The sequence below is a fragment of the Aureobasidium namibiae genome, assembly GCF_000721765.1.
Source record: "Aureobasidium namibiae CBS 147.97 unplaced genomic scaffold scaffold_17, whole genome shotgun sequence".
NCBI lineage: Eukaryota > Fungi > Ascomycota > Dothideomycetes > Dothideales > Saccotheciaceae > Aureobasidium > Aureobasidium namibiae.
The window spans coordinates 210,408-232,509 of record NW_013581192.1 but is presented as its reverse complement, the minus strand read 5'-3'; the positions used below and the strand labels follow the sequence as shown (position 1 = coordinate 232,509).

The following is a 22,102-nucleotide window of genomic DNA, read 5'->3' as shown; positions in this document are numbered from 1 at the left end:
ACATCGGGATCGGTGGAGGAACAACGGCCCAATAGCGATACCCAATCCGCAGGACTTTGGTTAACACAGTCTAATCACTTTTATTGCAGCAGTAAAGTAATACGTAATACAGAGCACACATTCCTTTCCCTGATATCCAGTTGTCCTCTGTCGTGGAACATTTGCAAGAGAGAGGTACCAGATCCTACCGCGACATATGCCGCACAATGTCGTGGTCACTCACGATCGGAACCATGAAGCCATAGCGTGACGAGCGGCTCGATCTGGTTAGCATGTGATTTTCCGCAAGTGTCCGCAGCCATACCCGACATTCCAATCCAATTCGCATCGACATTAAGAATGTCTTCAGTGCTGATGCTGAGCTGATGGTTATCGTTGACAACAGAGTGACAAGCGCCATCGGGGCCGTGCTTTCCAGCCTCGAAGCCTCAAACGTCAGCTAAGAAACAGGAGTGACGTGCGGCAGGGACATCGTCATATGGTGCGGGGAGGGAAGGGTGGTGGGCTGGCGCGCTTGATCAAGTGTTAGGGAGAACGAGGCATTAACCAACTGCGTCGTACCCAGAGTGTTAAATAGACTTGCTATCCCTCGACCTCTTATTTTGCCATTCTCATCTCCTACCCTCCTCTCCACCAAACTAACTTTCTCGTTCTCGTACAATACTATCTCCTGCCTTGAGCCAACTACCGGTTAGGTTCGAGTTATCTGTCCCCCGCAGTACCCCAACACATTGCTGACCTTCTCGTCTGCAGGACAGAAGTATACCACCACCAGCCCACCAAACTGTACAAAGGTTAGTACACACCGTCCACCTCTGATGCGCTCGAGGATCACTGGTATCGTCATCATAGATGGTCCTTTGAAACAAAGCTTCATCTTGTTTCTTTGTCCTCGAACTGCCGGGAAATCATGTCAGAAGCGCGAACACAGCTAACATTCAATTCCAGTTCCTCCCACATACAATCGAACAAAATGTCCGACATGAAGAAGGCAATCCATTTTGGCGGCGGTAACATTGGTCGTGGTAAGTAACGCTCAGAGATGAACGATAAGCCAGCGCTGACTCCCTCGATAGGCTTCGTCGCCGAATTTTTGCACAAGTCCGGATATGAAGTCGTCTTTGTCGATGTCATGGACGCCATCATCAATTCTCTACAACAAACCAAGTCATACACCGTAACAGAAGTCGGCACATCAGAGACCAAGTCAAAGACAATCGACAACTACCGCGCCATCAACAGCAAGACCGACGAGGGCAAGGTCGTCGAGGAGATTGCCACGGCCGACATTGTCACCTGTGCCGTTGGCCCCAACATCCTCAAGTTCATTGCTCCCGTCATCGCCAAGGGTATCGAGAGCCGCCAGAAAGATTCGCCAGTCGCTGTTATTGCTTGCGAGAATGCCATCGGAGCCACCGACACCCTCCGCAAGTTCATCGAAGAGAAGCTTTCAGACTCTACCAAGTCAAATCTTCAGGACAAGGCTCGCTTCGCCAACAGCGCCATTGACCGCATTGTTCCCATGCAGGACGAGAACGCTGGTCTGAACGTCAAGATTGAGAAGTTCTACGAGTGGTGTGTTGAAAGCAAGCCTTTCCTTCCTTCGGATCCCCCAGCAATTGAGGGTGTTCACTTTGTTGAGGACCTCACCCCCTTCATTGAGCGTAAGCTTTTCACTGTCAACACTGGTCACGCCACTGCTGCCTACTACGGATACAACCGTGGCAAGGAGTGCATCCACGATGTTCTGCAAGACAAGGAGCTCAACGAGATCGTGAGAAACACGCTCAAGGAGACGGCTCACCTGATCGTCAACAAGCACGAGATCACCGAGGAGGACCAGAAGGCATACGTCGAGAAGATCATCAAGCGCATCTCCAACCCCGTGCTCAAGGACAACGTCGAGCGTGTTGGTCGTGCACCTCTTCGCAAGCTGTCGCGCAACGAGCGCTTCATCGGCCCTGCAGCTCATCTTGCTGAGATGGGAGCCAAGTACGATGCTCTTCTTGGTGGCATCGAGATGTGTCTCCGCTTCCAGAATGTCGAGGGCGATGAGGAATCAGTCGAGCTGGCCAAGATCCTCAAGGAGAACTCGTCGAGCGATGCTACCGAAAAGATCACGGGTCTTGAGCGTGAGCATGCTCTCTTCTCAGCGGTCGAGCAGGTTGTCAAGAAGGTGCAAGCTTGACTACCTCAGCAGCGCGCCACCCGCAGTCGGAAAGGACTGGAACGTCTTTGATTGATGGTATCAAGACATGGGTGAAGCGATCACGAGATATGCAGCATTGAATTACGGCATTGGTGTTCGGGATGGGGGACATGGGAGGATTGGGACTGGTTTAGCATGTTAGCCAATACCAGGCAACGGGCGTTAGTAGCAGATAGCATGGATTCATGAAATTGACAGGCTCCTGGAAACAGTTGAGCGCATTTATTCTGAAACCGAAGCTGGCATACCACGGTGGTCTGGAAGTGATTGGTGTGAAGGACAGACTTGGCAAAGGATCAAAGAGGAGAACAGACATCCAGGACTGTCATGTCTTTGTTTGTTAGTCGTTGCGGGTTGAGGACACGCAAGAAGTTGGTGTCAGACGTGGGGGACGGTTTGATAGTCATGCAAGACGCTCCAGATACAGCGACAGTGAAGGCGGGTGTTGTTTGAGTGAGTCTTGTGCAGTGATGAAAAGGTCATGCATCCACGATGTTGGATGAATCGAGGTGCAAACAAGCGTGCGTCATCGACCAAAGCCCCGCGAGCGCAAGCGCGAGTGGTGCGGGCAGCTTGTCTTTCCATTGTCATTCATGATCCAGTCGCATGTAGTCTGCTTTATCTTTGATCCCTGAATATTCCCCTCTTCCTTCGAAACCAACATAGCAACAGCATGGCCATCGACAGCATACCGTGAGTGCCGCGGCACCGTGTCCAAACATGGCCCTGCTAACTGCTCCCTGCTGACTGGAATCTAGATATCCCGATAGCCATCGCCTGGCCTACCCCGACAAGACTTTCTACCCGGTCAAGATTCCTGTCTCGTGAGTCCAGCAGAGGCAAACACACAAGAGTTGGATCTGATTCGAGTGTATTAGGCACTGGCAGTTGCGACATTATATATCATCGCCTGACAAGGACGACATCTACTACGCCAGCGGGAACCAAGTCTACCACCTCAACACCCTCTCGCGGAAGCGCAAACATCTCGCCACACTACCATTCGAGGCCCGATGTACCGCTTCTGGCTTTGGCTGGATTTGCATAGGAGGCGAAGAGGATGGCCACTTTGCCGCCATCAAGCTAGAGGGCTCATCTCCGCTCCGCTCTGTACATGTAGACGCGCCATTGCCGCTGGACCAATGGCAACCTCAAAGGGGCCCTCCGAGAGCCGCCAACGTCAAGCTCGAACGTATAGGCGAAGAAATCGTCAACTCTATTTCCATCCACCAGATCCACGATGCCGAAACACACCTCTACGATGTTGTTGCTGTCTTGACCAACAACGACAAGACTGTTCGCGTCTACTCTCTACCCCAAGCCCTGGAAACCTGTGTTCTGGATCTGCCTTTCCCCATGAATCACGCTTCCATATCTCCTGATGGCACCACTCTCGTCGCTGTTGGCGACTCCAACCAGGCCTTCTTCTATACACGCACACTCTCACAGCCTCCTCCGCAAATTCCGAAGCCTCACAATCGCCTGAACACGACAAACGTTACCTGGGATCTAGCACACATTGTCCACCTTCGCGCTGGTGATCCAACGTCCCAGCCGGGCTATTTCACAACTGCGTGGTCGCCTAATGGCAGCTTGGCAGCTCTGGGTTCTGAAGGCGGCTATATCACTGTGTTAGATATGGAAATATTTGCGCAGTGTGCTTCCGATGAGGCAGAAGACGCCATTGTCGCAACAATCCCGTCTACAAGACCCAACATCGTTGCCGCCCTTCATCCTGGTGCTGTCAGATCCATGATCTTCTCTCCTGAACCATGGGACTTGCTGATCTGGGCCGAAGATCAAGGCCGGGTGTGCATTGGCGACTTACGTACTGGACTCAAGACTAAACAAGTGATAGAGCTAAAATTGGACGAAGAGGGTTTAAAGAAGATCGAACTCGAAGATATTGTGTCGGAGGATCTAGCTGAGGGTGACCATCTAGAGGATTTGCAGCAAGAGATTCTGAACCGCTATCGCGAGACACGAGACCCCATTGAGCAGGGTAGCTTTGCTACAGAGTTTCTACAGGCTCGAGAGCGTGAACAGTACCTTTCGGAGAGTGCCCGTACAACAGTCCCGACTCTGCGCTACTCGGCAAACGAAGACGACCCTCGAGGCCTTACAGCACACGAGCAACAGATTCTTGAAGCGCTTCGGACAACTAGACAACGCGAAGAAGCTCGCACTCAAGGAAGTACTCCTCGTTCGATCAACTACACCAGCGCTGGTCTATTCAGTGCACACAACAGCAGTCGCACCTCGGCCACTATGCGATCTAGCGAAACCTCTCGCCCATTCAGCGACGTCTTGGTCAACCACAACGATCCTTACGCAGCCTTCCCAGAACTATCGCGGACATCACAGCGGGATGCGGCAGAGCCACGAGAGAGAGATCGGGCTACGGGTGACAACACATTGCCACCTCTCCACTCGATACAAGAGTATTTGTTGCTCCGTGACAGAGAACGCGAGGCTTCATCGACATTCACATCGGATCGCGGCACGATAGTTCGTCGTCCTGGAGCAGGAGGAATTCCTACACTGACGAGTTCTGCTGCAACCATACCTCCACATGCAACACGAGCAACGACTACTACCACCAGGGCCGAGACGGAAGAGGACAACCCTTGGCGTACCATATCCAACGCCATGACGTTGGCCCGCGGACCGCTATTCGAATCACCTCGATCAATAGACGCCAGTACGCGACAGTCCCGTGAGCGGGAGGCTATGGTGCGTACAGAACAGCTTCGCCGAATGGCTTCACAGCGTGAGCGGTTACGCGGACTACGACGGGAGTTTGAGAACGGAACAAATGCGGCGCAGAGCTTGTACGATACACTAACCTCACTGCGTGGTTTCACGTCAACTCGGCCTACAGCCTTCCATGACGGGTACGAGATGCTGATGCGCAGAACGGGTCGCGAAGCTACGATAGGGGTTAGAACGGCAGGCCTGGCTATTAGCCACGACGGGCGCAAGTTGTGGGCAGCGTGCGAGGAGGGAATATTCGAAATCGACTTGCAGGTCAAGCTGAGAATGATGTTTCCAGCAGTGGAGATGAAATAACGAACAGATACGAACAGGATGAGGTTTCACGGCGCATAAAGAATGGGGTTGAGCACATGGCGCACTATAGCGCTGACAGCATTGGGGATTCTAGGCATTGCTGGCGCATGGGATGCTGCCACTTGGTGGCAATGGTGGCATGCATCTTCTCTTGCCCTTTGTAATCAATTTCGTGTACATAATGAACATGACATTCCTTGGACCAAGACATGATGAGCCAGTGATGGATAGATGATGGAAGCGGTCGACCTGAGCAAGGACCTGCTTTTGCGTGCTAGCCGAGGCAAAGCAAGCTATCCCACAAGAGGCGACAGACGCAGCAAAGGTTCGAGGCCGGAGACCAGCGACCGGTGGCCAGTGGTATGAGTCAATAGCGAGGCAAAGACAAAGCACTGGTAGAGGCAAACGGCCATGTGTCGGAGCGAACAACAGGTGTAGAGAGGAGGTTCGTGGGGCGGGCACGATATCGGGAGGAGTTGTGAGTGGATTCCAGCATGTTCGATGGGCGTGGCGGAGGATGCCGGGGCCGGGGATTCGACGCTAAGGACAAAATTCCTCGAGCGACGACGCCATGACTTCCTCTTGCTGCTCCACCACTTATTAACCTCGCCATCTCCATCTCCATAGCCTTCTAGAGCAAGTTTTGTTTGTTGCTCAAGATACCCTATTTCCTCTTGTCGCGTTCTGGTTTTCCGCTCTAATCACATCACAATGCTGTCACAAAGACTTGCCAGAGGCGTAAGTCCATATGCGACAGCTTCTACAGCTGCATGAGCTCCATACTGACCTGACTACAGCTTCGCGCCACTCCTTCAGTCCGCGCCCCCGTCTTCAGATCCGCCGTCGCCCCTTCGCTCAGAAGAGGATACGCCGATGGCGGTGAGGAGAAGGTCAAGGGCCAGGTCATTGGTATCGATCTCGGTACCACCAACTCGGCCGTCGCCGTCATGGAGGGTTCCGCTCCCAGAATCATTGAGAACAGCGAGGGTGCCAGAACCACTCCTTCGGTCGTCGGTTTCACCAAGGAGGGTGAGCGCCTGGTCGGTATTGCCGCCAAGCGTCAGGCCGTCGTCAACCCAGAGAACACTCTCTTCGCCACCAAGCGTTTGATCGGTCGCAAGTTCAAGGATGCTGAGGTCCAGCGCGACTTGGCCCAGGTTCCCTACAAGATTGTCCAGCACACCAACGGCGATGCCTGGCTCGAGGCTCAGGGCCAGAAGTACTCGCCCTCGCAGATTGGTGGTTTCGTCCTTGGAAAGATGAAGGAGACCGCTGAGGCCTTCCTTGGCAAGAACTGCAAGAACGCCGTTGTCACCGTCCCCGCCTACTTCAACGACCAGCAGAGACAGGCCACCAAGGACGCCGGTCAGATCTCTGGTCTTAACGTCCTCCGTGTCGTCAACGAGCCCACTGCTGCCGCCCTTGCCTACGGTCTCGAGAAGGAGAGCGACCGCGTCATTGCCGTCTACGATCTTGGTGGTGGTACCTTCGATGTTTCCATCCTCGAGATCCAGAGCGGTGTCTTCGAGGTCAAGTCGACCAACGGTGACACCCACCTTGGTGGTGAGGACTTCGATATCACTCTCGTCCGCCACCTCGTCCAGCAATTCAAGAACGAGCAGGGCATCGACCTTTCCGGTGACCGTATGGCCATCCAGCGTATCCGTGAGGCCGCCGAGAAGGCCAAGATCGAGCTTTCGTCTGCTCCCCAGACTGACATCAACCTTCCCTTCATCACTGCCGACGCCTCAGGCCCCAAGCACATCAACAGCAAGATGACCCGTGCCGAGCTTGAGAAGCTCGTCGGTCCCCTGATCGACCGCACCGTTGAGCCCGTCCGCAAGGCCCTCAAGGACGCCAACATGTCCGCCAAGGACATCCAGGAGGTTATCCTCGTCGGTGGTATGACCCGTATGCCCAAGGTCACCACTTCGGTCAAGAGCATCTTCGGCCGCGACCCCGCCAAGTCTGTCAACCCTGATGAGGCCGTCGCCATTGGTGCCGCCATCCAGGGTGCCGTTCTCTCTGGTGAGGTCACTGATGTCCTCCTTCTCGATGTCACTCCTCTTTCCCTTGGTATTGAGACCCTTGGCGGTGTCTTCACCCGTCTGATCAACCGCAACACCACCATCCCCACCAAGAAGTCCCAGGTCTTCTCCACTGCTGCTGACTTCCAGTCCGCCGTCGAGATCAAGGTTTACCAGGGTGAGCGTGAGCTCGTCCGTGACAACAAGCTCCTCGGAAACTTCCAGCTTGTTGGCATCCCCCCTGCCCACCGTGGTGTTCCCCAGATCGAGGTCACCTTCGACATTGACGCCGACTCAATTGTTCACGTTCACGCCTCCGACAAGTCTACCGGCAAGGACCAGTCTATCACCATCGCCTCAGGTTCCGGTCTGAGCGACTCTGAGATCGAGTCCATGGTCAATGACGCCGAGAAGTACGGCGCCGCTGACAAGGAGCGCAAGCAGGCCATCGAAGCCGCCAACAAGGCCGACAGCGTCCTCAACGACACCGAGAAGGCTCTTAAGGAGTTCGAGGACCGTCTCGACAAGGCCGAGGCTGAGCAGATCAAGGAGAAGATTGCCAGCCTCCGTGAGTTCGTTGCCCAGAACCAGACTGGTGAGGGTACCGCCTCCGCCGAGGACCTCAAGGCCAAGACCGACGAGCTCCAGTCCGCCTCCCTTACTCTGTTCGACAAGATGCACCGTGCCCGCTCCGAGCAGAAGCAGGAGTCCTCCGGCGAGGGTGAGCAGAAGCCCGAGGGTGAGCAGAAGCCTTAAATTCGAGGTTTTTGACATCTCATTCCTCTCGCGCCTCTTTGGATCCGAGGCAATTGCTTCGACCTCCTGATACCCCCCGACTTTTCTGTATACATATTTCCTCTCTCTCCCACCCGCCTGGTCCGCCATCTTCACGACCATTTCTCTTCGCGAACGTCTCTCCTCCACCGGACGAGTCTAACGCCTTGTCTTATCACCCGCTGTACTTTTCTGTAAAATCGCTCTCAAGGAAAAGGGAAGGCACAAAAACGGAGTTTGATGATACGGTGGGATGTTTGAGGCTTGTTCATTACGGCCTTATGTGATGTTTGTACTTTTAGATTCTGTTTATTTGAGCGTCTTTTTCTTTTTTTCACCAACACATCATTCTTACGTTTTTCTTTCTTGAGGATGCGGTTCACGAAAGGAAGTCATAACTCTTTTGACTCTTTGTTGTAACAAAAAGCATATGAACGATCAATCTCTTCTCTCAACCCACACTCTTTACTGATTATGCTGTGATCTTGTGCCTAGCTATGTTGCGTGTCGTGACGAGGTAAATGCTGTGGAGTCGCCGGCATTGTCTAGTCAGTCATCCCAGGCAGTTCAGAGCAGGTAGGAGCGAGGGAGTCTTCCAAGGCGACAACAACCATCTGGCCTTCTGTTTGGCCGCCTGGTACCACTTGCTTCCCAATCTTCTTTCACAAGTCTGTCGAGATCAAAAGAGATGGAATGAACAACCATCATCATTGATAACACAGAAATATCATGCTCGAAAACCATGGTTCGAGACGGGTGAGAGTGACAGGATGTAGCACACCTTCCAATCAGTGATTTCTTCAATCGATAGTCCCATAAATTGTTCACTGCTTGCACAAAGGAGGATCGAGTCGAGGCAAAGGCCCTTGGCGGCTAAGTTTCGGCAAACTCGTTAACGCGACGCTCGGGCCGCAACCACGCACCACGCAGTTTGGATTTTGCAGCGTCGCTCTTTCCACTTGGACGAGACGACGAGACGACTATTCCGACAACCATACTCCCGGTCGATTAGCAAAAATGGGAATTGGCAAGTCCTTTGTCTATGCTACGACACCTTCTTGACAAGAACTAACCTCTGCCTACCTACAGATCTTGACCACCACCACGTCCGTTCGGGCCACCGCAAGGCTCCCAAGTCGGAGAACCCTTACACCGCTCTGCTGGTCAAGCTCTACAGATTCTTGACCCGTAAGAATCCCCCTCCCCGAAGACAGCCATCCACGCGAACGCCCATTCTGCACCGCCAGCAGCCGACTGTGCCAGCATTGAGACAAAGGCAGAAAAAGAACGACTCTGGCTGCTGCTGCGGTGCTTGAAGACGCGCGCCCGCAATGGCTGCAACAAAATCTGCAAGTGCGCAGGGCTGACATTTTTTTGCGCAAAGGCCGTACCGACAGCAAGTTCAACGCCACTGTTCTCCGCCGTCTGTACATGAGCAAGATCAACCGCCCTCCCATGTCCCTCTCCAAGATCGTTGCCACTGCTGCCAACAAGCACTCCAGCAAGGCTCACGAGGGCAAGACCATCGTCTTGGTCGGCACCGTCACTGACGACAACCGTCTCCTTGAGCTCCCCAAGCTCTCGATCGCTGCCCTCCGCTACACCGCCACTGCCCGCGCCCGCATTGTCGCCGCTGGTGGCGAGGCCCTGACCATCGATCAGTTGGCCATGCGCGCCCCTACCGGTGCCAACACCCTCCTCCTCCGTGGCCCCAAGAACGCCCGTGAGGCCGTCAAGCACTTCGGCTTCGGTCCCCACTCTCACAAGGCACGTCAAATCGCGAACAGCACACAATCTGGATGTACACGTATACTAACAGCCTTTGCAGAAGCCTTACGTCGAGAGCAAGGGTCGCAAGTTCGAGCGTGCCCGTGGTCGCAGACGCTCGAAGGGTTTCAAGGTGTAAGCAATTTACACACTTGGGATCGGGGTATTCATGGGGTTCAAAATGGCTATCTCTGGGTGATATCAGTCATGCGGCGAGACATGATGAGATTCTCTTTGCTAGCGAATTCAAGCATCTTCCGGGACAAATTGGTTGGTGTTACAAAAAAAGCGCCGTTTTCGCAAAAAGGAACAACAACGATCAAATGGCAATATTTCACGACGTGACTGCAACACTGCTGTCCCCATGCTTCAAGAGTCTGTCCGTCCATGTCATTATCGATCGAGGCACTTTTACTCCTGCCAATTTGTCCATCAGAAAATATCCAGCTCTTACTCGTCCAGACTTGGCCATTCAGGTGTTTCTTCGTTTTCGTGACCGATGATGTGTATGTTCAATTTGATGTTTTGACTCGTCTTCCGGCTGCTTTGCAAACACAAACCGCAAGCAGAAAAGAAGAATTTGACTTTAGCAGTCATAGTTCTTGGCATTAAAACATTCACGTAGAACAAACACTACGCAACCTCCTCTTTTACCCGCTTATATCTATCTATAATTATACCCAATCACACAAACATGGACAAGAAAGTCGTAGGTCTGCTTGGAGGTGGCCAATTGGGCCGCATGTTCGTCGAGGCTGCGAACCGCCTCAACATTCAAGTCAACATTCTGGACGCAGCAAAGTCACCCGCAAAGCAAATCAGCAGCCATGAAGGCCACTTCGAAGGATCGTTCAAGGACCCGGAAGCCATTGAAAAATTATCAAAAACTTGCGATGTCGTCACTGTTGAGATCGAGCATGTAGACACTCAGATTCTGGAAAAGATTTCATCTCGGGTCGCTGTGGAGCCCAGCTGGAAGACCATTCGCATGATCCAGGACAAGTACGCCCAAAAGGAGCACCTTCAGGAGTACAATGTCGCTACCGCTCAATCTATTCCTCTGGCCGGAGCTACCAACGAGGATCTGCAAAAGGTTGGCGAGCAGATCGGCTTCCCCTTCATGCTCAAATCACGTACAGAGGCCTACGATGGACGTGGAAACTTCCCAGTCAAGTCATCCACCGACTTTGACGCTGCTTTGAAGGCTCTTGGAAGCCGTCCTCTGTACGCTGAGAAGTGGGCCAACTTCAAGGCTGAATTGGCAGTCATGGTTGTCAAGACCAAGGATGGTGTTCTGGCTTACCCTACTGTCGAGACCATCCACGAGGACAGCATTTGCAAGCTCGTATATGCTCCCGCACGCAATGTCTCCAAGAAGGTGCTTGAGCAGGCTCAGGAGCTGGCTAAGAAGGCTGTTGCTTGCTTCTGGGGCAAGGGTGTGTTCGGTGTTGAGATGTTCTTGCTCGATGACGACAGTCTATTGATCAACGAGATTGCTCCCAGACCTCACAACTCTGGTCACTACACTATCGAAGCGTGCCCTGTCTCGCAGTACGATGCTCACCTGCGTTCCATCTTGGACATTCCTATTCAGCAACACGAGCTGCGCATCAGAGAACCCTCGATCATGCTCAACATCCTTGGTGCTTCCACACCTGACTCTGCCGTTCAAATCGCCGAGCGTTCTATCGCTGCTGGTGTCGGTGCTTCAATCCACCTGTACGGCAAGGGTGATGCTCGCCCCGGCAGAAAGATGGGCCACATGACTCTCACAGCACCCAGCATGCGCGAAGCCGAGAAGGCCATGCAACCCCTTCTGGACATCACCGACGAGATCCGCGGCAAGAAGAGCGCACCAGCCTCTGCCTCCTCCGCCGCCAGTGGTGCCGGTCAAGCCCAAAACGCCATGGTAGGCGTCATCATGGGCTCTTTCAGCGACATGCCCGTCCTCCAAGCCGGCATTGCCATCCTCAAAAAACTCAACATTCCTTTCGAGACCCACATCACCTCTGCCCACCGCACCCCCGACTGGATGGGCGAGTACGTGCATGGCGCCATGCCCCGTGGCATCCAGGTCATCATTGCCGCAGCAGGCGGCGCTGCTCACCTTCCCGGTATGGCTGCCTCGCACACCGCTATCCCTGTCATCGGTGTCCCTGTCAAGCCCACCATTGGCGATGGCACAGACAGTGTTCTCAGTATTCTCAACATGCCTCGTGGTGTGCCCGTAGCTACTGTGGGCACCAACAACAGCACCAATGCTGCTTTGTTGGCTGCCAGAATCATTGGCTTGAAGGAGGCTAGCATCCAGAAGGCGCTCGTCGAGTATGCTGACAACTCTACTGCTGAGGTCATGGAGCGCGAGCGTGCCATGAATGAGCAGGGCTGGGATGCTGTGTATGAGCAATGGCACGGTGCTAAGAAGTAGAATGGAAGATTGATGTATACGAAACAGAATTGAGATTATGTAGATTTGTCATTTCTGAGCAAAGAATGAAAAGTATGGTTGTCATTTTCCCGTGCTTGCAAGGTATCGCATTTGTGGTATCATTGAAAGCAAATAAGAAAAAGGCTATCAATCATCAACGTCCTCTACACCATCATCGTCGCCTCGAGTGGCACCACCTTCAGCCATGTTTGTATCCTCTTGCTCGGCTTCTGCCTGAGTGCTCGTACCGTCACGACTGGGTCCTGCAACAGGAGTATCTTCGTTGGCCTCCTCGGCAGTTGCTTCAGGTTGCACATCCACTTTTCTCTTCTTGCGTGGCCGACCTTTTGGTCTCGCATCACGTCTGGCTTCGGGCAGACCCAAGCTCTGGCGCAACCTTTTACCGCTGGGTGCACCTCCTCGGGCACCACCACGAGCCAGTGTTCTTCTCTTGCGTGTGACTAGCTTGTTGCCATCAGCATCCGCATTCTTGTTTGCATCGTCCTCGTTTTCTTCTCCACTGCCTCCTTCATCTTCCTCGATCTCCTGGTCTGGGTCTGGCCGAGCGTATGCGGGACGTCGATTTAGCCTGGTGAGTCGAGCTGTTTGTTCAGCCTTCTCCCTCTTTGCACGGGCGGCTGCCTCTGCTTTGTCCTTTTTGCTACGCGCGCTCTCCTTCTCGATGTAGTCTGCACGCTCTTCCTCCCAGCCTTCTGGCGGGTGATAGACCTTGATGTTTGTGACAGGCACGGCATCCTGGTCACCGCGACGCGCTTTCATAGCCGACAGCGTTTCCAAAAACTTTGCCTGACTTGTTCGCTGGGCACTTGCGGTAGAGGGCAGGCCGATACGCAAGCCTTGGGCTGTGGTGTGTTCGATCACGTCGCCTTCTGCTGTTGTGTATGTAGTCTCTGGACCTGCATACGCGGCTCTTATGACGGCCGGCGGAGCGGTTTCTCGAGGTTGAATACTGGCTGGTATGGCGACAAGTCTCGCAGCACTCATACCTAGAACATCGAAGGAAGGGGTCGATCGAAGGGCTGGGTGGTCGGGATCGAAGTCGGTCGGCGGGGGTGTGAGAAAGATCTGAGTGGCTAGATCGGTAGCCCATTGACACGAGTAGATGGAGTTGTTGTAGGAGATGATTGGGTTCCTGTCGTGCAGTCCGACAATCTGCATGCGCTCGGCCGGTGTGTCGGCTGAGTCTCGATTGCCATCTTGAAGCGCAACATCCTTGGTACCGGAGTCAGCAGCGCCAGGTGCATTGGCAAGACTCTTGTTCGAGCCGCGGGTGTTTGACTTCTGAGCCTTGGTGCGCCTGTCCCTAGCAAGCGCAGGTGGGATGTGGGTTGTCAAGTCGAGAGTCAGATAAAAGTCGTCGGTCGCAGTCGTGTCGTACTCGTACTCCCACTCGGACTCATCCTCCGAGTCTGCCGTGTTTGTGCTTGCCATGATTCCGGAGAGATGGCATACTTAGTATGTTGACACGCTCATGATGGAGTATGTGGGTGGCAGCTTCGAGCGTGAGGCTCGAGTGAATGCAATAATCCTCAAACAGCGCAAAAGCCGATGGGCCGGGACTCGGAAGCACATGCTAGCGCCTTCCGGGCTTCAGCTATTGACCGACAATGACGATGATCACTTCCCAGCATTCATCCACTGGACATAGCATTGTTGCCTTGGATCCTGCTTCTTTGACCCGTCTTATCCTCGCCGTCTCTTCCCATCCTCTTGCATCTATCCCACAGACAACTGTTGGCGCGACAAGTGGCTTGCTCAATTCTAGAAGCTTGCTCATCGTCATCACCCCGCATACTTTATATCCCGACGCATCCGACGAGTCCCTGAGTGCCAAGTTGCGCCCCTCGTTGCGACACCATCGAGTACGTGTTGCTGTCGACATATTGCCCTCGTGTTTCCGGGTTATGCGTGCGTTGTCTAGGCGCTGTGTCTCATGCATCCGCATGTCCAAGTTGCAGCGGCATTGCTTGTCTTTCCATGGCTGACGCGTTCCCTTCCCTTGCTTGGAGCTTACTTTTTGACACTTGTGTCCGCTCAAACACAAATCACTTGAACTATGCCTATGACTCTGTCTATTTGTAGCATGTGATTACCTATACGGACTTTTGCTGACCCGTGCATCCGGATGACAGTGGAATCAGCTGCTTCTAACGGCGACCTTGATCATCAACCATCTTGCACTACTTTCTCATCTTCTCTTCTACACTGCACTGCTGCCACTTTCTTACGCGGCGAACCCGCCTCTTCCCATGTCCCGGAACAAACCCCTCGGGCTCACTCCACCAACACTACCACCGCAAAGGCTGTAATGCGTAGAAGCTGGATTCAGCCTATGGCTGTTGTGCCCGCTATACTATGCGGCTTAACGCTGACATCAGCACATCCATATTTTGGCCAGGCCGGCCATGTTGCCACTCAGAGAGAAACCCCCAGCTGGACTGAGTCTTCTCTGTCATGGGCCAACAGACAGACCTGTCGATGGTTGAGCAATTGCGAGACAACGGACTCGGGTGGCAAGGACTCGCTCTACCAGTACTCACATTCGAATCAGCAACAACCGCTGTCGCAAATCCTACCAAATACATTGCCAGGTGCCTCGTCTTTCTGGACTAGTGGCTTCGAAAGACCAGAGACCTGGTCGAAAGAAGAACATATCTCACGGAAGATTCCCCAGTATGTCTACGATTACACGCCGTATGTCCATTTGTTCTCAGGAGAGCAGTTCTGGCCATGTGATATTGCTGAACATCTTGTTCATACATCTCCATACGCAAACTATACTCTCATACGAAGCATGGAGAACGACAGAACCCTTGACAATCTCGACGAACTCAATGAATTCGGTCATTTCGCATATCTGAAAAGTGAGGATAACGTGGAAGAGCGCCCCGATTGGCTGGGTGGAAGTTCAAACATACCCAGAGGCCCTGAGGGCATCTTTGACCAACATTCCGATCGAGTTTTGAAGAACCCGTCACTCCGAAAAGAACAGGTGCAGGGTGAGAAACGTTGGAACGATGTTGGCAGACATGGTCCTGAGGATCGTCGCAAGTCGTCAGACAGGTTGGAAGAACGAGGAGGACACAGCTCTGCGCCGGCAGTGCTGATAGTCGTTCCCAAGGAAGATGGGATAGTCGACGCATTCTGGTTCTACTTTTACAGTTACAACCTTGGAAATAAGGTACTAAACATACGGTTCGGCAATCATGTGGGAGATTGGGAGCACTCGATGGTCAGATTCCGAAACGGTACACCTGAAGCAGTATACATCTCGGAACACGGAGCAGGAGAAGCATACGCATACCACGCAATCGAAAAGTATGGGAAGCGACCAGTCATCTACAGTGCGACAGGCACACACGCAATCTACGCAACGCCAGGATTACACCCGTACGTATTGCCGTGGGGTCTGTTGCACGACCAGACCGACAAAGGACCACTGTGGGATCCAAATCTGAACCACCACGCGTATGTGTACAACTACACATCTCGGCACTTGAAGTCATCGGCACAGACACCGTATGCACCGGTTAGTTGGTTCAATTTCAGGGGTCACTGGGGAGACAAAATCTACCCCATGAGCGACAAGAGACAGTACCGATTATGGGGACAATATCACTATGTCAGTGGGCCACTCGGACCCAGATATAAGAATTTGGGTCGCAAGAAGGTCTGTCAGCGTATGCAAGCACAGTGCATAATCAAACACTGGCTTGGAGACGAGGAGGGCAGCGACGATGGAGAGAAGAGGTTGCCCGGGGAGGAAATGATAGGGGATGATGTAGAGGTTCCAGAGCAGACAGAGCAAGTTGGTGGACGGGAAGATGGACGGGCGGGCATAAGACAATGGACATGACGCATGTTTCAGGTTTTTTCCAGCGACATGTCGGTGTATCTCAGTACTGTACCCTTTGCAGGGCGGCGATAGCGGAGCGGAATCAAACTTATCAAGGTTGCGATGTTATCTGACGCTAAGGCGATTAGGCTGTGGCTAGTGCGTCACAATGCTCACGAGGAAACAGGCAGGAATGGTGCCATGGGCTCAGCAGCGAATCGTGACTTGTTGGGCAGGTGCATGAGTCGACGGGCATGATTTTTCATGTTCTTACAGCAATCTCTCATCTTTCTTTGCTGTTTTTACGCTAGGAATGACCGAATGCTGATGGCGTTGTCTGTACATCAATAAACGGCGGATAAGAAGCAATACCTACCCCAGGATCGACAGCGCATACTGGACGAGCCACAACCAACATCAACTGCAAGAGCACACGTTGCTTGCATCCCTTTCCCCTGAGAGGAGCCCGAGCCTCCATCCTATACCACGCACAATCATCGATCGAACATGGCATTTCAACAGCCGCTACAGCAGCGGCGTCAGATCCAGCGACCAGCATCCATCCCACACTCTCTGGCGAACGTCCCCGACGCCACACATCACGGCCGTGTAGACGAGTCGCAAGAGTGGATCCTCTTCTCACCACAACTCGAACACGAACCATCCTGGACCTCTTACACATCGCAAACCTCGCACATTCAACCAGCACCTGCATTCTCCGACTTTGCTTCTCTCGAGACTGGCGACCGTTCGGACCAAAGGGAGACCAACGACGATGGGCAAGGCACCTGCCAGGGTACAGACGTTGACCAAGACGACGACGAAGAGTTGGACAGTCTAGACGACGGCCTACATACCTTCCACCCATCCTTCTCTCTTGACCAGAGTGGTGGTGCGGTGCTTCCCAACCATGATGGCTTGGGCTCCTTCCCCGCACTCTACCACAACAACGACAATGTCCAAGAACAACTATGGCAGTTTGAGAGATATAATCCATCGAACCGACGCCGAACCCAGCGAAGACGCAGCAGTGTACAACGCAAGTTTGACGCCCTAGAAGAACACGAGACGGACAAACAGGATGAGAGACGACTACGTGTTGAGAAGTGGCGTTTGGAACAGAGTCGTGCCGTGCTGGACGAGATCGAGAAGGAGACGCGCAGACGGAAAAGAAGGCTATCAATCGCTTCGCGTGCTGCTTTGACTGCCGCGCAAACTGCAGATCCAGAGACCGAATCATTCTGGCAGCGAGTCACTCGTAGAGTCATCAAGGATCTGATGGGCCTAGACGATACCACTCTGTCCGTCATATTTGGCGAGGAACTCGCTCCAGAAGCCCAAACAACGCCGACTCAGCAGTCTCTCTTGACTGACGTCTTTTCTGCACATCAAGACAGAGCGTGGGAGAACCGGCTTCTGAGCAGAATTGCGAAGGAGCTTGGTATACTTGCTAACCAACTCGCTGAAAACGATCGACAAGATCGCACGTTCAGTACCTACACGCCTTATCAGGTCGACCAGTCTGCGCCATCACAGCCACGGCAGATCCCACCGTCATCCACAACTGCTCACTCTGTGGACGCCTCTGACTCCAACTTTGCTCCTCTCTTCGCACCTACTTTCGTACATCCTCCTGTCTCACCTGCTGCTGAGGCAGACACTTCCCTATGGGGCATCCCAGAACAACCTCAAGCAGAGGCCCAAGACCAGGTGCCATCCCAGGACAAAGACAAAGAGGCTGAGTATTGGGAGCGCGACTTGGACATCGGAGTGGTGTTTCGATACCTCCGCAGCCGTTTCACATCACGTCCGCCATCGCCCTCTCTTGCCGAATCACAATCCATACCACAACCGTCGTCACAGAGCATTCTGCCAGCAGACTGGGCGTCTTCCAGCAACGCTGCCGCCACAGCTTCTGCTCTAGGCACTTCTCCAGAGTCACGTCGTCGAGCTGACCTTATCAGACGACATCATCCGCTAGTGTCTCATGCAGCCTCGGTGTCGGCACAACGTAGACGAGAGAGTGTGCTGTTGCACACACTGATGCATCGACGTGCGCAGAGCAGCAGCTGTGCAAGCCAGAGTACCAAGCGTACTCGCTCTGGAGGCTCTCGCCGCTATTGGGACTTCCCGAGCAGCACTGGCAGTGTGGTCAGCGTTGGAAGCACTGGCGAGGGTGTCTTGGGTGGTTGGGGTGAGGTTTGAGTATCGAGCATATACTATGTACTCAAGGCGAGACCTGGCGTCACATTTTTCGTTTTTTTTTTCTCTTTGTGGGTTTGGGTTGTGTTGCTTCACGCATATCATGTTCGCATTGGCATTTTGCGTTCATCTTTTTGCTTCCATCTCTCAGCTCTGTCCACGTTCTCATCTCCTCTTTTCCTTCACATTATACGACAGCTTCCAACCTAGAACCTTGGCAAAGACCACAGAACATTAGAACGATATCTCACGACGCAGACAAAGATTGACGTCCTCTTGTGTTCATGTGAACAAAGTCGAAACTGTTTTTTATCGACCATCGTAGATTACGCTACAAGAAAACAGCCTCTCTTGAGACCAAACCTCCCTACTCGATCAACTTGTCAAACTTGTACTTCTGCGCTTCCCTGTAATCACCTTTTTCCCTGAGCTGCGCTCTCTCGGCATTGTCCTTTTTGTCCAGCGTGTCGATGTAGCGAATGGGACCTTGTTCCTCCTGCTCTTCTCTCAATCTCATCTCTTCATTGTCAGCATTTCTCTGCAATCTGCTCTGCTGCTCGGCCAAACTCTGCTCGACCTTGCTCCTCCACCTCTCCAATATCGCAAATTCTCTGCGGTATTTTTCCGTTGTGAAGAGGGATCTCACGTTGGAACCGAGGAGATTCTTTTCGATGCTGTCCTGCCGGAACTGAAGCATGTAGTCTAGCACTCGCAAGGTGGAGAAAGAGGGTTCGACGACGTTATCGTCCATTTCCTGCAGTAGGTCATTGCAAGCGTCCACATCTGCGAATTTGCGGAATTGGAAGGCGAGGAGTTGGTTGTAGAGGTCTGGAGAGGTGGCTAGCGCGTAAGCTGACTCTCCCAACTGCTTTACACGAGGCAAGATGGCGAGAATGAGGTTGGAGTTTGGAAAGTTGTTTCGGAGCAATGAGGCTGCGGAGACGAGACGCAGAGGAAAGATTTGGAGGAGGAAATGGCGGCGCTCGGGGGATATTGTTGCTGAGGAGGAGGAGGAGGAGGAGGAGGTAGGGGCTGAGCTGTCCAAGTGAAGCAAGGCGATTTGGGAAAACAGACGGGTTTCGAGGATGGACCAGAGGGCGGTGTCGGTTGTTGCTCTGTGGAGAGATTTCAGAGTGAGGCTGTCTTGGAGGTTGAGATGTGCGGAATCGGACTCGTCTTGTGCTGCTTTATCGGGCTTTTCCGGTTCTGCAGCGGACGAGACCAGATTGAGGTTGTCGTATTCGGACCTCTTTGGTTTTTTGTAAGGGGCTTTGCGCTCTCGTTTGTGTTCGGCGGCTTCGCTGATTTCGATGGCGGTGATTGCTTGGTTGAGCACGTCGTCCAGATTTTCAAAGCTGTCTTTCTCGGTTGATGGTTTTCTTATTCTGGCGGCCCGACGTGTGGGAGCGGTTCCTAGAGCCTCGAGTTTGGCGAAGGCGTTGCGCTCTGTGCCTGTCAGAGACTCTCCTTGGATGGTGGTTTGAACGACGGCTGATTCTTCGGCTCCAGGAGTGTCGAAGGGGACATATTCTTCGTATTCTGGCTTGTCTTCTCTGCTTGGAGTGGCGGGTTCGGGCTCTCGAGGTGGTCTCGGTATTCTGAGGTTCGGGGCGGTCTTTGGGGCGTTCTCTTTGGCCAGGTCTTGTAGTGCGCTATAGTAGCGGCGCAGTGTTGGCGTTTGGTATAGGAAGGGCAGCGTATATGCGGACCTGGATGCGTGCAGCTTCAAGCCTCTAGTGAGAGCTTGACCGGCATTCGCGCATCCAGACATGTCTTGTGATGTACAATCTGGTTCCGAGAATGGAAAATTATGAGGCGACGGCGGCAATCCCTGGTATCAAGCTCCTTGGTGTAGTTTTGAACCTGTCCAGCAGGCTTGTTGTATGCTTGTCTCGCGAGAACGGTCCCGAGTGTGATATAGCACTTTCCCAATCGACTTGTCGAACAAAAGTGCTTGCGATCGGCATTTCGCCATGACAAAAGACCGATTTGCACGTCATTGACACGCTTCGCGTCTCCCTCGATTTCTCAAAGGCTGCCAAAGTCACAATCTACCGTCATCAACCTCAGAACATCATTATGCCCAAGAAATCTGCCACCGAACTCAGCGAATATGAACTGCAACGACAGGAAAACATAGCAAAGAACCAGGCTTTGCTGCGTCAATTGCAACTCGAAGCCGCATCTGCTGGTATCGCGCCAAAGAAAGCCTCGCGTCCTACTCCCGACAAGTCTGCCAAAAAGAAGAAAACGCCTGTTCAAAAGATCAAAGACGAGGTCCAGCCGAGAAGAACATCGAGTCGTCTGAAGGGCATTGTTGCAGACAGCGAGGTTGCAAAGAGGAAAGCAGAGGAAGAGTCCGAGTTGCTGGCTCAAGCCGAGCGAGCCAAACGACAACGCGTCTCTGAGGATCTACGCTTCTCAGATGTCGTCGTAGCAGGAAAGGACTGGGATCAGAGTGGCAACTTCCTCCGACTCGTTGGACCCGCCAACCCAGGCGAACGAACATTCAGCGCCCAAGACGTCAAGGAAACCACCGACAAGGAGCTGAAGGAGCTGAGAGAACGCATGAGCAATCTCGAGTTGTGGCAAGGCTTTGCACCAAGTCAGATCAAAATCACTCCCGAGCGAATCTACTCGTTAGGCTTCCATCCAACGACCGACAAAGCTCTCGTCTTTGCCGGAGACAAGCTAGGAAGCTTAGGTCTCTTCGACGCCTCCCAACAACCCACCCCTGCCGTCAAAAACGAAGACGACGATGAATCCGACGACGAAGAAGAAGCCAAACCCTCAATCACCACCCTCAAGATCCACACTCGCACAATCTCCGCCTTCCAATTCTCGCCCCACGACCCCAACGCTCTGTACTCTGCAAGTTACGACAGCTCGATCCGCAAACTCGACCTTCAAAAAGGTGTAGCTGTAGAAGCCTATGCGCCAATCTCAAAAGACGACGATGAACCCCTGAGTGGTGTCGAGATGTCGCAATTCGACCCCCATACCCTCTTCTTCAGCACCCTGAACGGGAACTTTGGCCGTCACGATACGAGGTCCAAACCAGGCAATGGCACCGACATCTTCGCCTTGTCAGAAAAGAAGATAGGTGGATTCAGTCTCAATCCCGCGCACCCCCATGTCTTCGCTACTGCATCGCTAGATCGTTATCTACGTCTCTGGGACCTGAGAATGATAAAGGGGGATGCAGACGACAAAGCACCATTAGAGATTGGATCTCACGAGAGCAGATTGAGTGTTTCGCACGCAGCCTTCAATTCTGCAGGCCAGATCGCCACAGCGAGTTATGACGATACGGTAAAAATCTACGACTTCAGCAGTGTGGGTACATTATCTGCTGGTACAGAGCTGAGTGACGAACAAATGACTCCCACGACCATAATACCCCATAACAACCAGACCGGCCGCTGGGTCACCATGTATGTTTTCCCTCCTCTTTTCCCCTTATTCCTCTCATCCTCGAAAGAATCAAAGTACTTACGTGTAACACAGTCTTCGCGCACAATGGCAACTCCAACCCGCCGACAACATCCAACGCTTCGTCATCGGAAACATGAATAGATTTGTAGACGTCTACGCATCGAATGGACAGCAACTTGCTCAGTTGGGGGGTGAGGGTATCACTGCCGTACCCAGTGTTGCACAATTCCACCAGAGTAAGGATTGGATCGCTGCGGGTACTGCTAGTGGTAAACTGTGCTTGTGGATGTGAGGAGTTTTCCGTTCAAAAACAGCAAAAGGAGATGGAATGATAA

The 22,102-nt window shown here is 53.1% G+C and overlaps 10 protein-coding genes across 10 annotated transcripts; 8 read left to right on the top strand and 2 right to left on the bottom strand.

The window, feature by feature from the left end:
* Window positions 1–973: 973 nt before the first annotated feature.
* M436DRAFT_66559 (uncharacterized protein) lies at window positions 974–2,188 on the top strand (the record flags this gene model as incomplete). Its single annotated transcript, XM_013568922.1, has 2 exons — window positions 974–1,025; window positions 1,077–2,188. The coding sequence occupies 2 exons, from the start codon at window positions 974–976 to the stop codon at window positions 2,186–2,188; spliced, it is 1,164 nt and encodes a 387-aa protein (XP_013424376.1).
* Window positions 2,189–3,085: 897 nt separating this feature from the next.
* Window positions 3,086–5,278, top strand: M436DRAFT_54253 (uncharacterized protein; the record flags this gene model as incomplete). Its single annotated transcript, XM_013568868.1, has 2 exons — window positions 3,086–4,656; window positions 4,759–5,278. Coding segments are annotated over 2 exons (2,091 nt in total), but the record flags the coding sequence as incomplete, so codon positions are not given.
* A 711-nt stretch (window positions 5,279–5,989) lies between these two features.
* Window positions 5,990–8,061, top strand: M436DRAFT_54419 (putative mitochondrial Hsp70 chaperone; the record flags this gene model as incomplete). The annotated part of the gene is made up of 2 exons (XM_013568892.1): window positions 5,990–6,016; window positions 6,076–8,061. 2 exons carry the CDS (start codon window positions 5,990–5,992, stop codon window positions 8,059–8,061), a joined length of 2,013 nt encoding a protein of 670 aa, XP_013424346.1.
* Window positions 8,062–8,808: 747 nt separating this feature from the next.
* Window positions 8,809–9,985, top strand: M436DRAFT_75474 (ribosomal protein L18e; the record flags this gene model as incomplete). Its single annotated transcript, XM_013568977.1, has 4 exons — window positions 8,809–8,824; window positions 9,169–9,267; window positions 9,464–9,846; window positions 9,908–9,985. The coding sequence occupies 4 exons, from the start codon at window positions 8,809–8,811 to the stop codon at window positions 9,983–9,985; spliced, it is 576 nt and encodes a 191-aa protein (XP_013424431.1).
* Window positions 9,986–10,540: 555 nt separating this feature from the next.
* M436DRAFT_54300 (Phosphoribosylaminoimidazole carboxylase) lies at window positions 10,541–12,274 on the top strand (the record flags this gene model as incomplete). The annotated part of the gene is made up of 1 exon (XM_013568875.1): window positions 10,541–12,274. The coding sequence occupies one exon, from the start codon at window positions 10,541–10,543 to the stop codon at window positions 12,272–12,274; it is 1,734 nt and encodes a 577-aa protein (XP_013424329.1).
* A 147-nt stretch (window positions 12,275–12,421) lies between these two features.
* M436DRAFT_75472 (uncharacterized protein) lies at window positions 12,422–13,726 on the bottom strand (the record flags this gene model as incomplete). Its single annotated transcript, XM_013568976.1, has 1 exon — window positions 12,422–13,726. One exon carries the CDS (start codon window positions 13,724–13,726, stop codon window positions 12,422–12,424), a length of 1,305 nt encoding a protein of 434 aa, XP_013424430.1.
* A 901-nt stretch (window positions 13,727–14,627) lies between these two features.
* M436DRAFT_54488 (uncharacterized protein) lies at window positions 14,628–16,151 on the top strand (the record flags this gene model as incomplete). Its single annotated transcript, XM_013568901.1, has 1 exon — window positions 14,628–16,151. One exon carries the CDS (start codon window positions 14,628–14,630, stop codon window positions 16,149–16,151), a length of 1,524 nt encoding a protein of 507 aa, XP_013424355.1.
* Window positions 16,152–16,637: 486 nt separating this feature from the next.
* M436DRAFT_84746 (uncharacterized protein) lies at window positions 16,638–18,335 on the top strand (the record flags this gene model as incomplete). The annotated part of the gene is made up of 1 exon (XM_013568975.1): window positions 16,638–18,335. The coding sequence occupies one exon, from the start codon at window positions 16,638–16,640 to the stop codon at window positions 18,333–18,335; it is 1,698 nt and encodes a 565-aa protein (XP_013424429.1).
* A 364-nt stretch (window positions 18,336–18,699) lies between these two features.
* Window positions 18,700–20,103, bottom strand: M436DRAFT_54210 (uncharacterized protein; the record flags this gene model as incomplete). Its single annotated transcript, XM_013568857.1, has 1 exon — window positions 18,700–20,103. One exon carries the CDS (start codon window positions 20,101–20,103, stop codon window positions 18,700–18,702), a length of 1,404 nt encoding a protein of 467 aa, XP_013424311.1.
* Window positions 20,104–20,411: 308 nt separating this feature from the next.
* M436DRAFT_54364 (WD repeat-containing protein) lies at window positions 20,412–22,059 on the top strand (the record flags this gene model as incomplete). Its single annotated transcript, XM_013568885.1, has 2 exons — window positions 20,412–21,766; window positions 21,840–22,059. The coding sequence occupies 2 exons, from the start codon at window positions 20,412–20,414 to the stop codon at window positions 22,057–22,059; spliced, it is 1,575 nt and encodes a 524-aa protein (XP_013424339.1).
* Window positions 22,060–22,102: the final 43 nt, after the last annotated feature.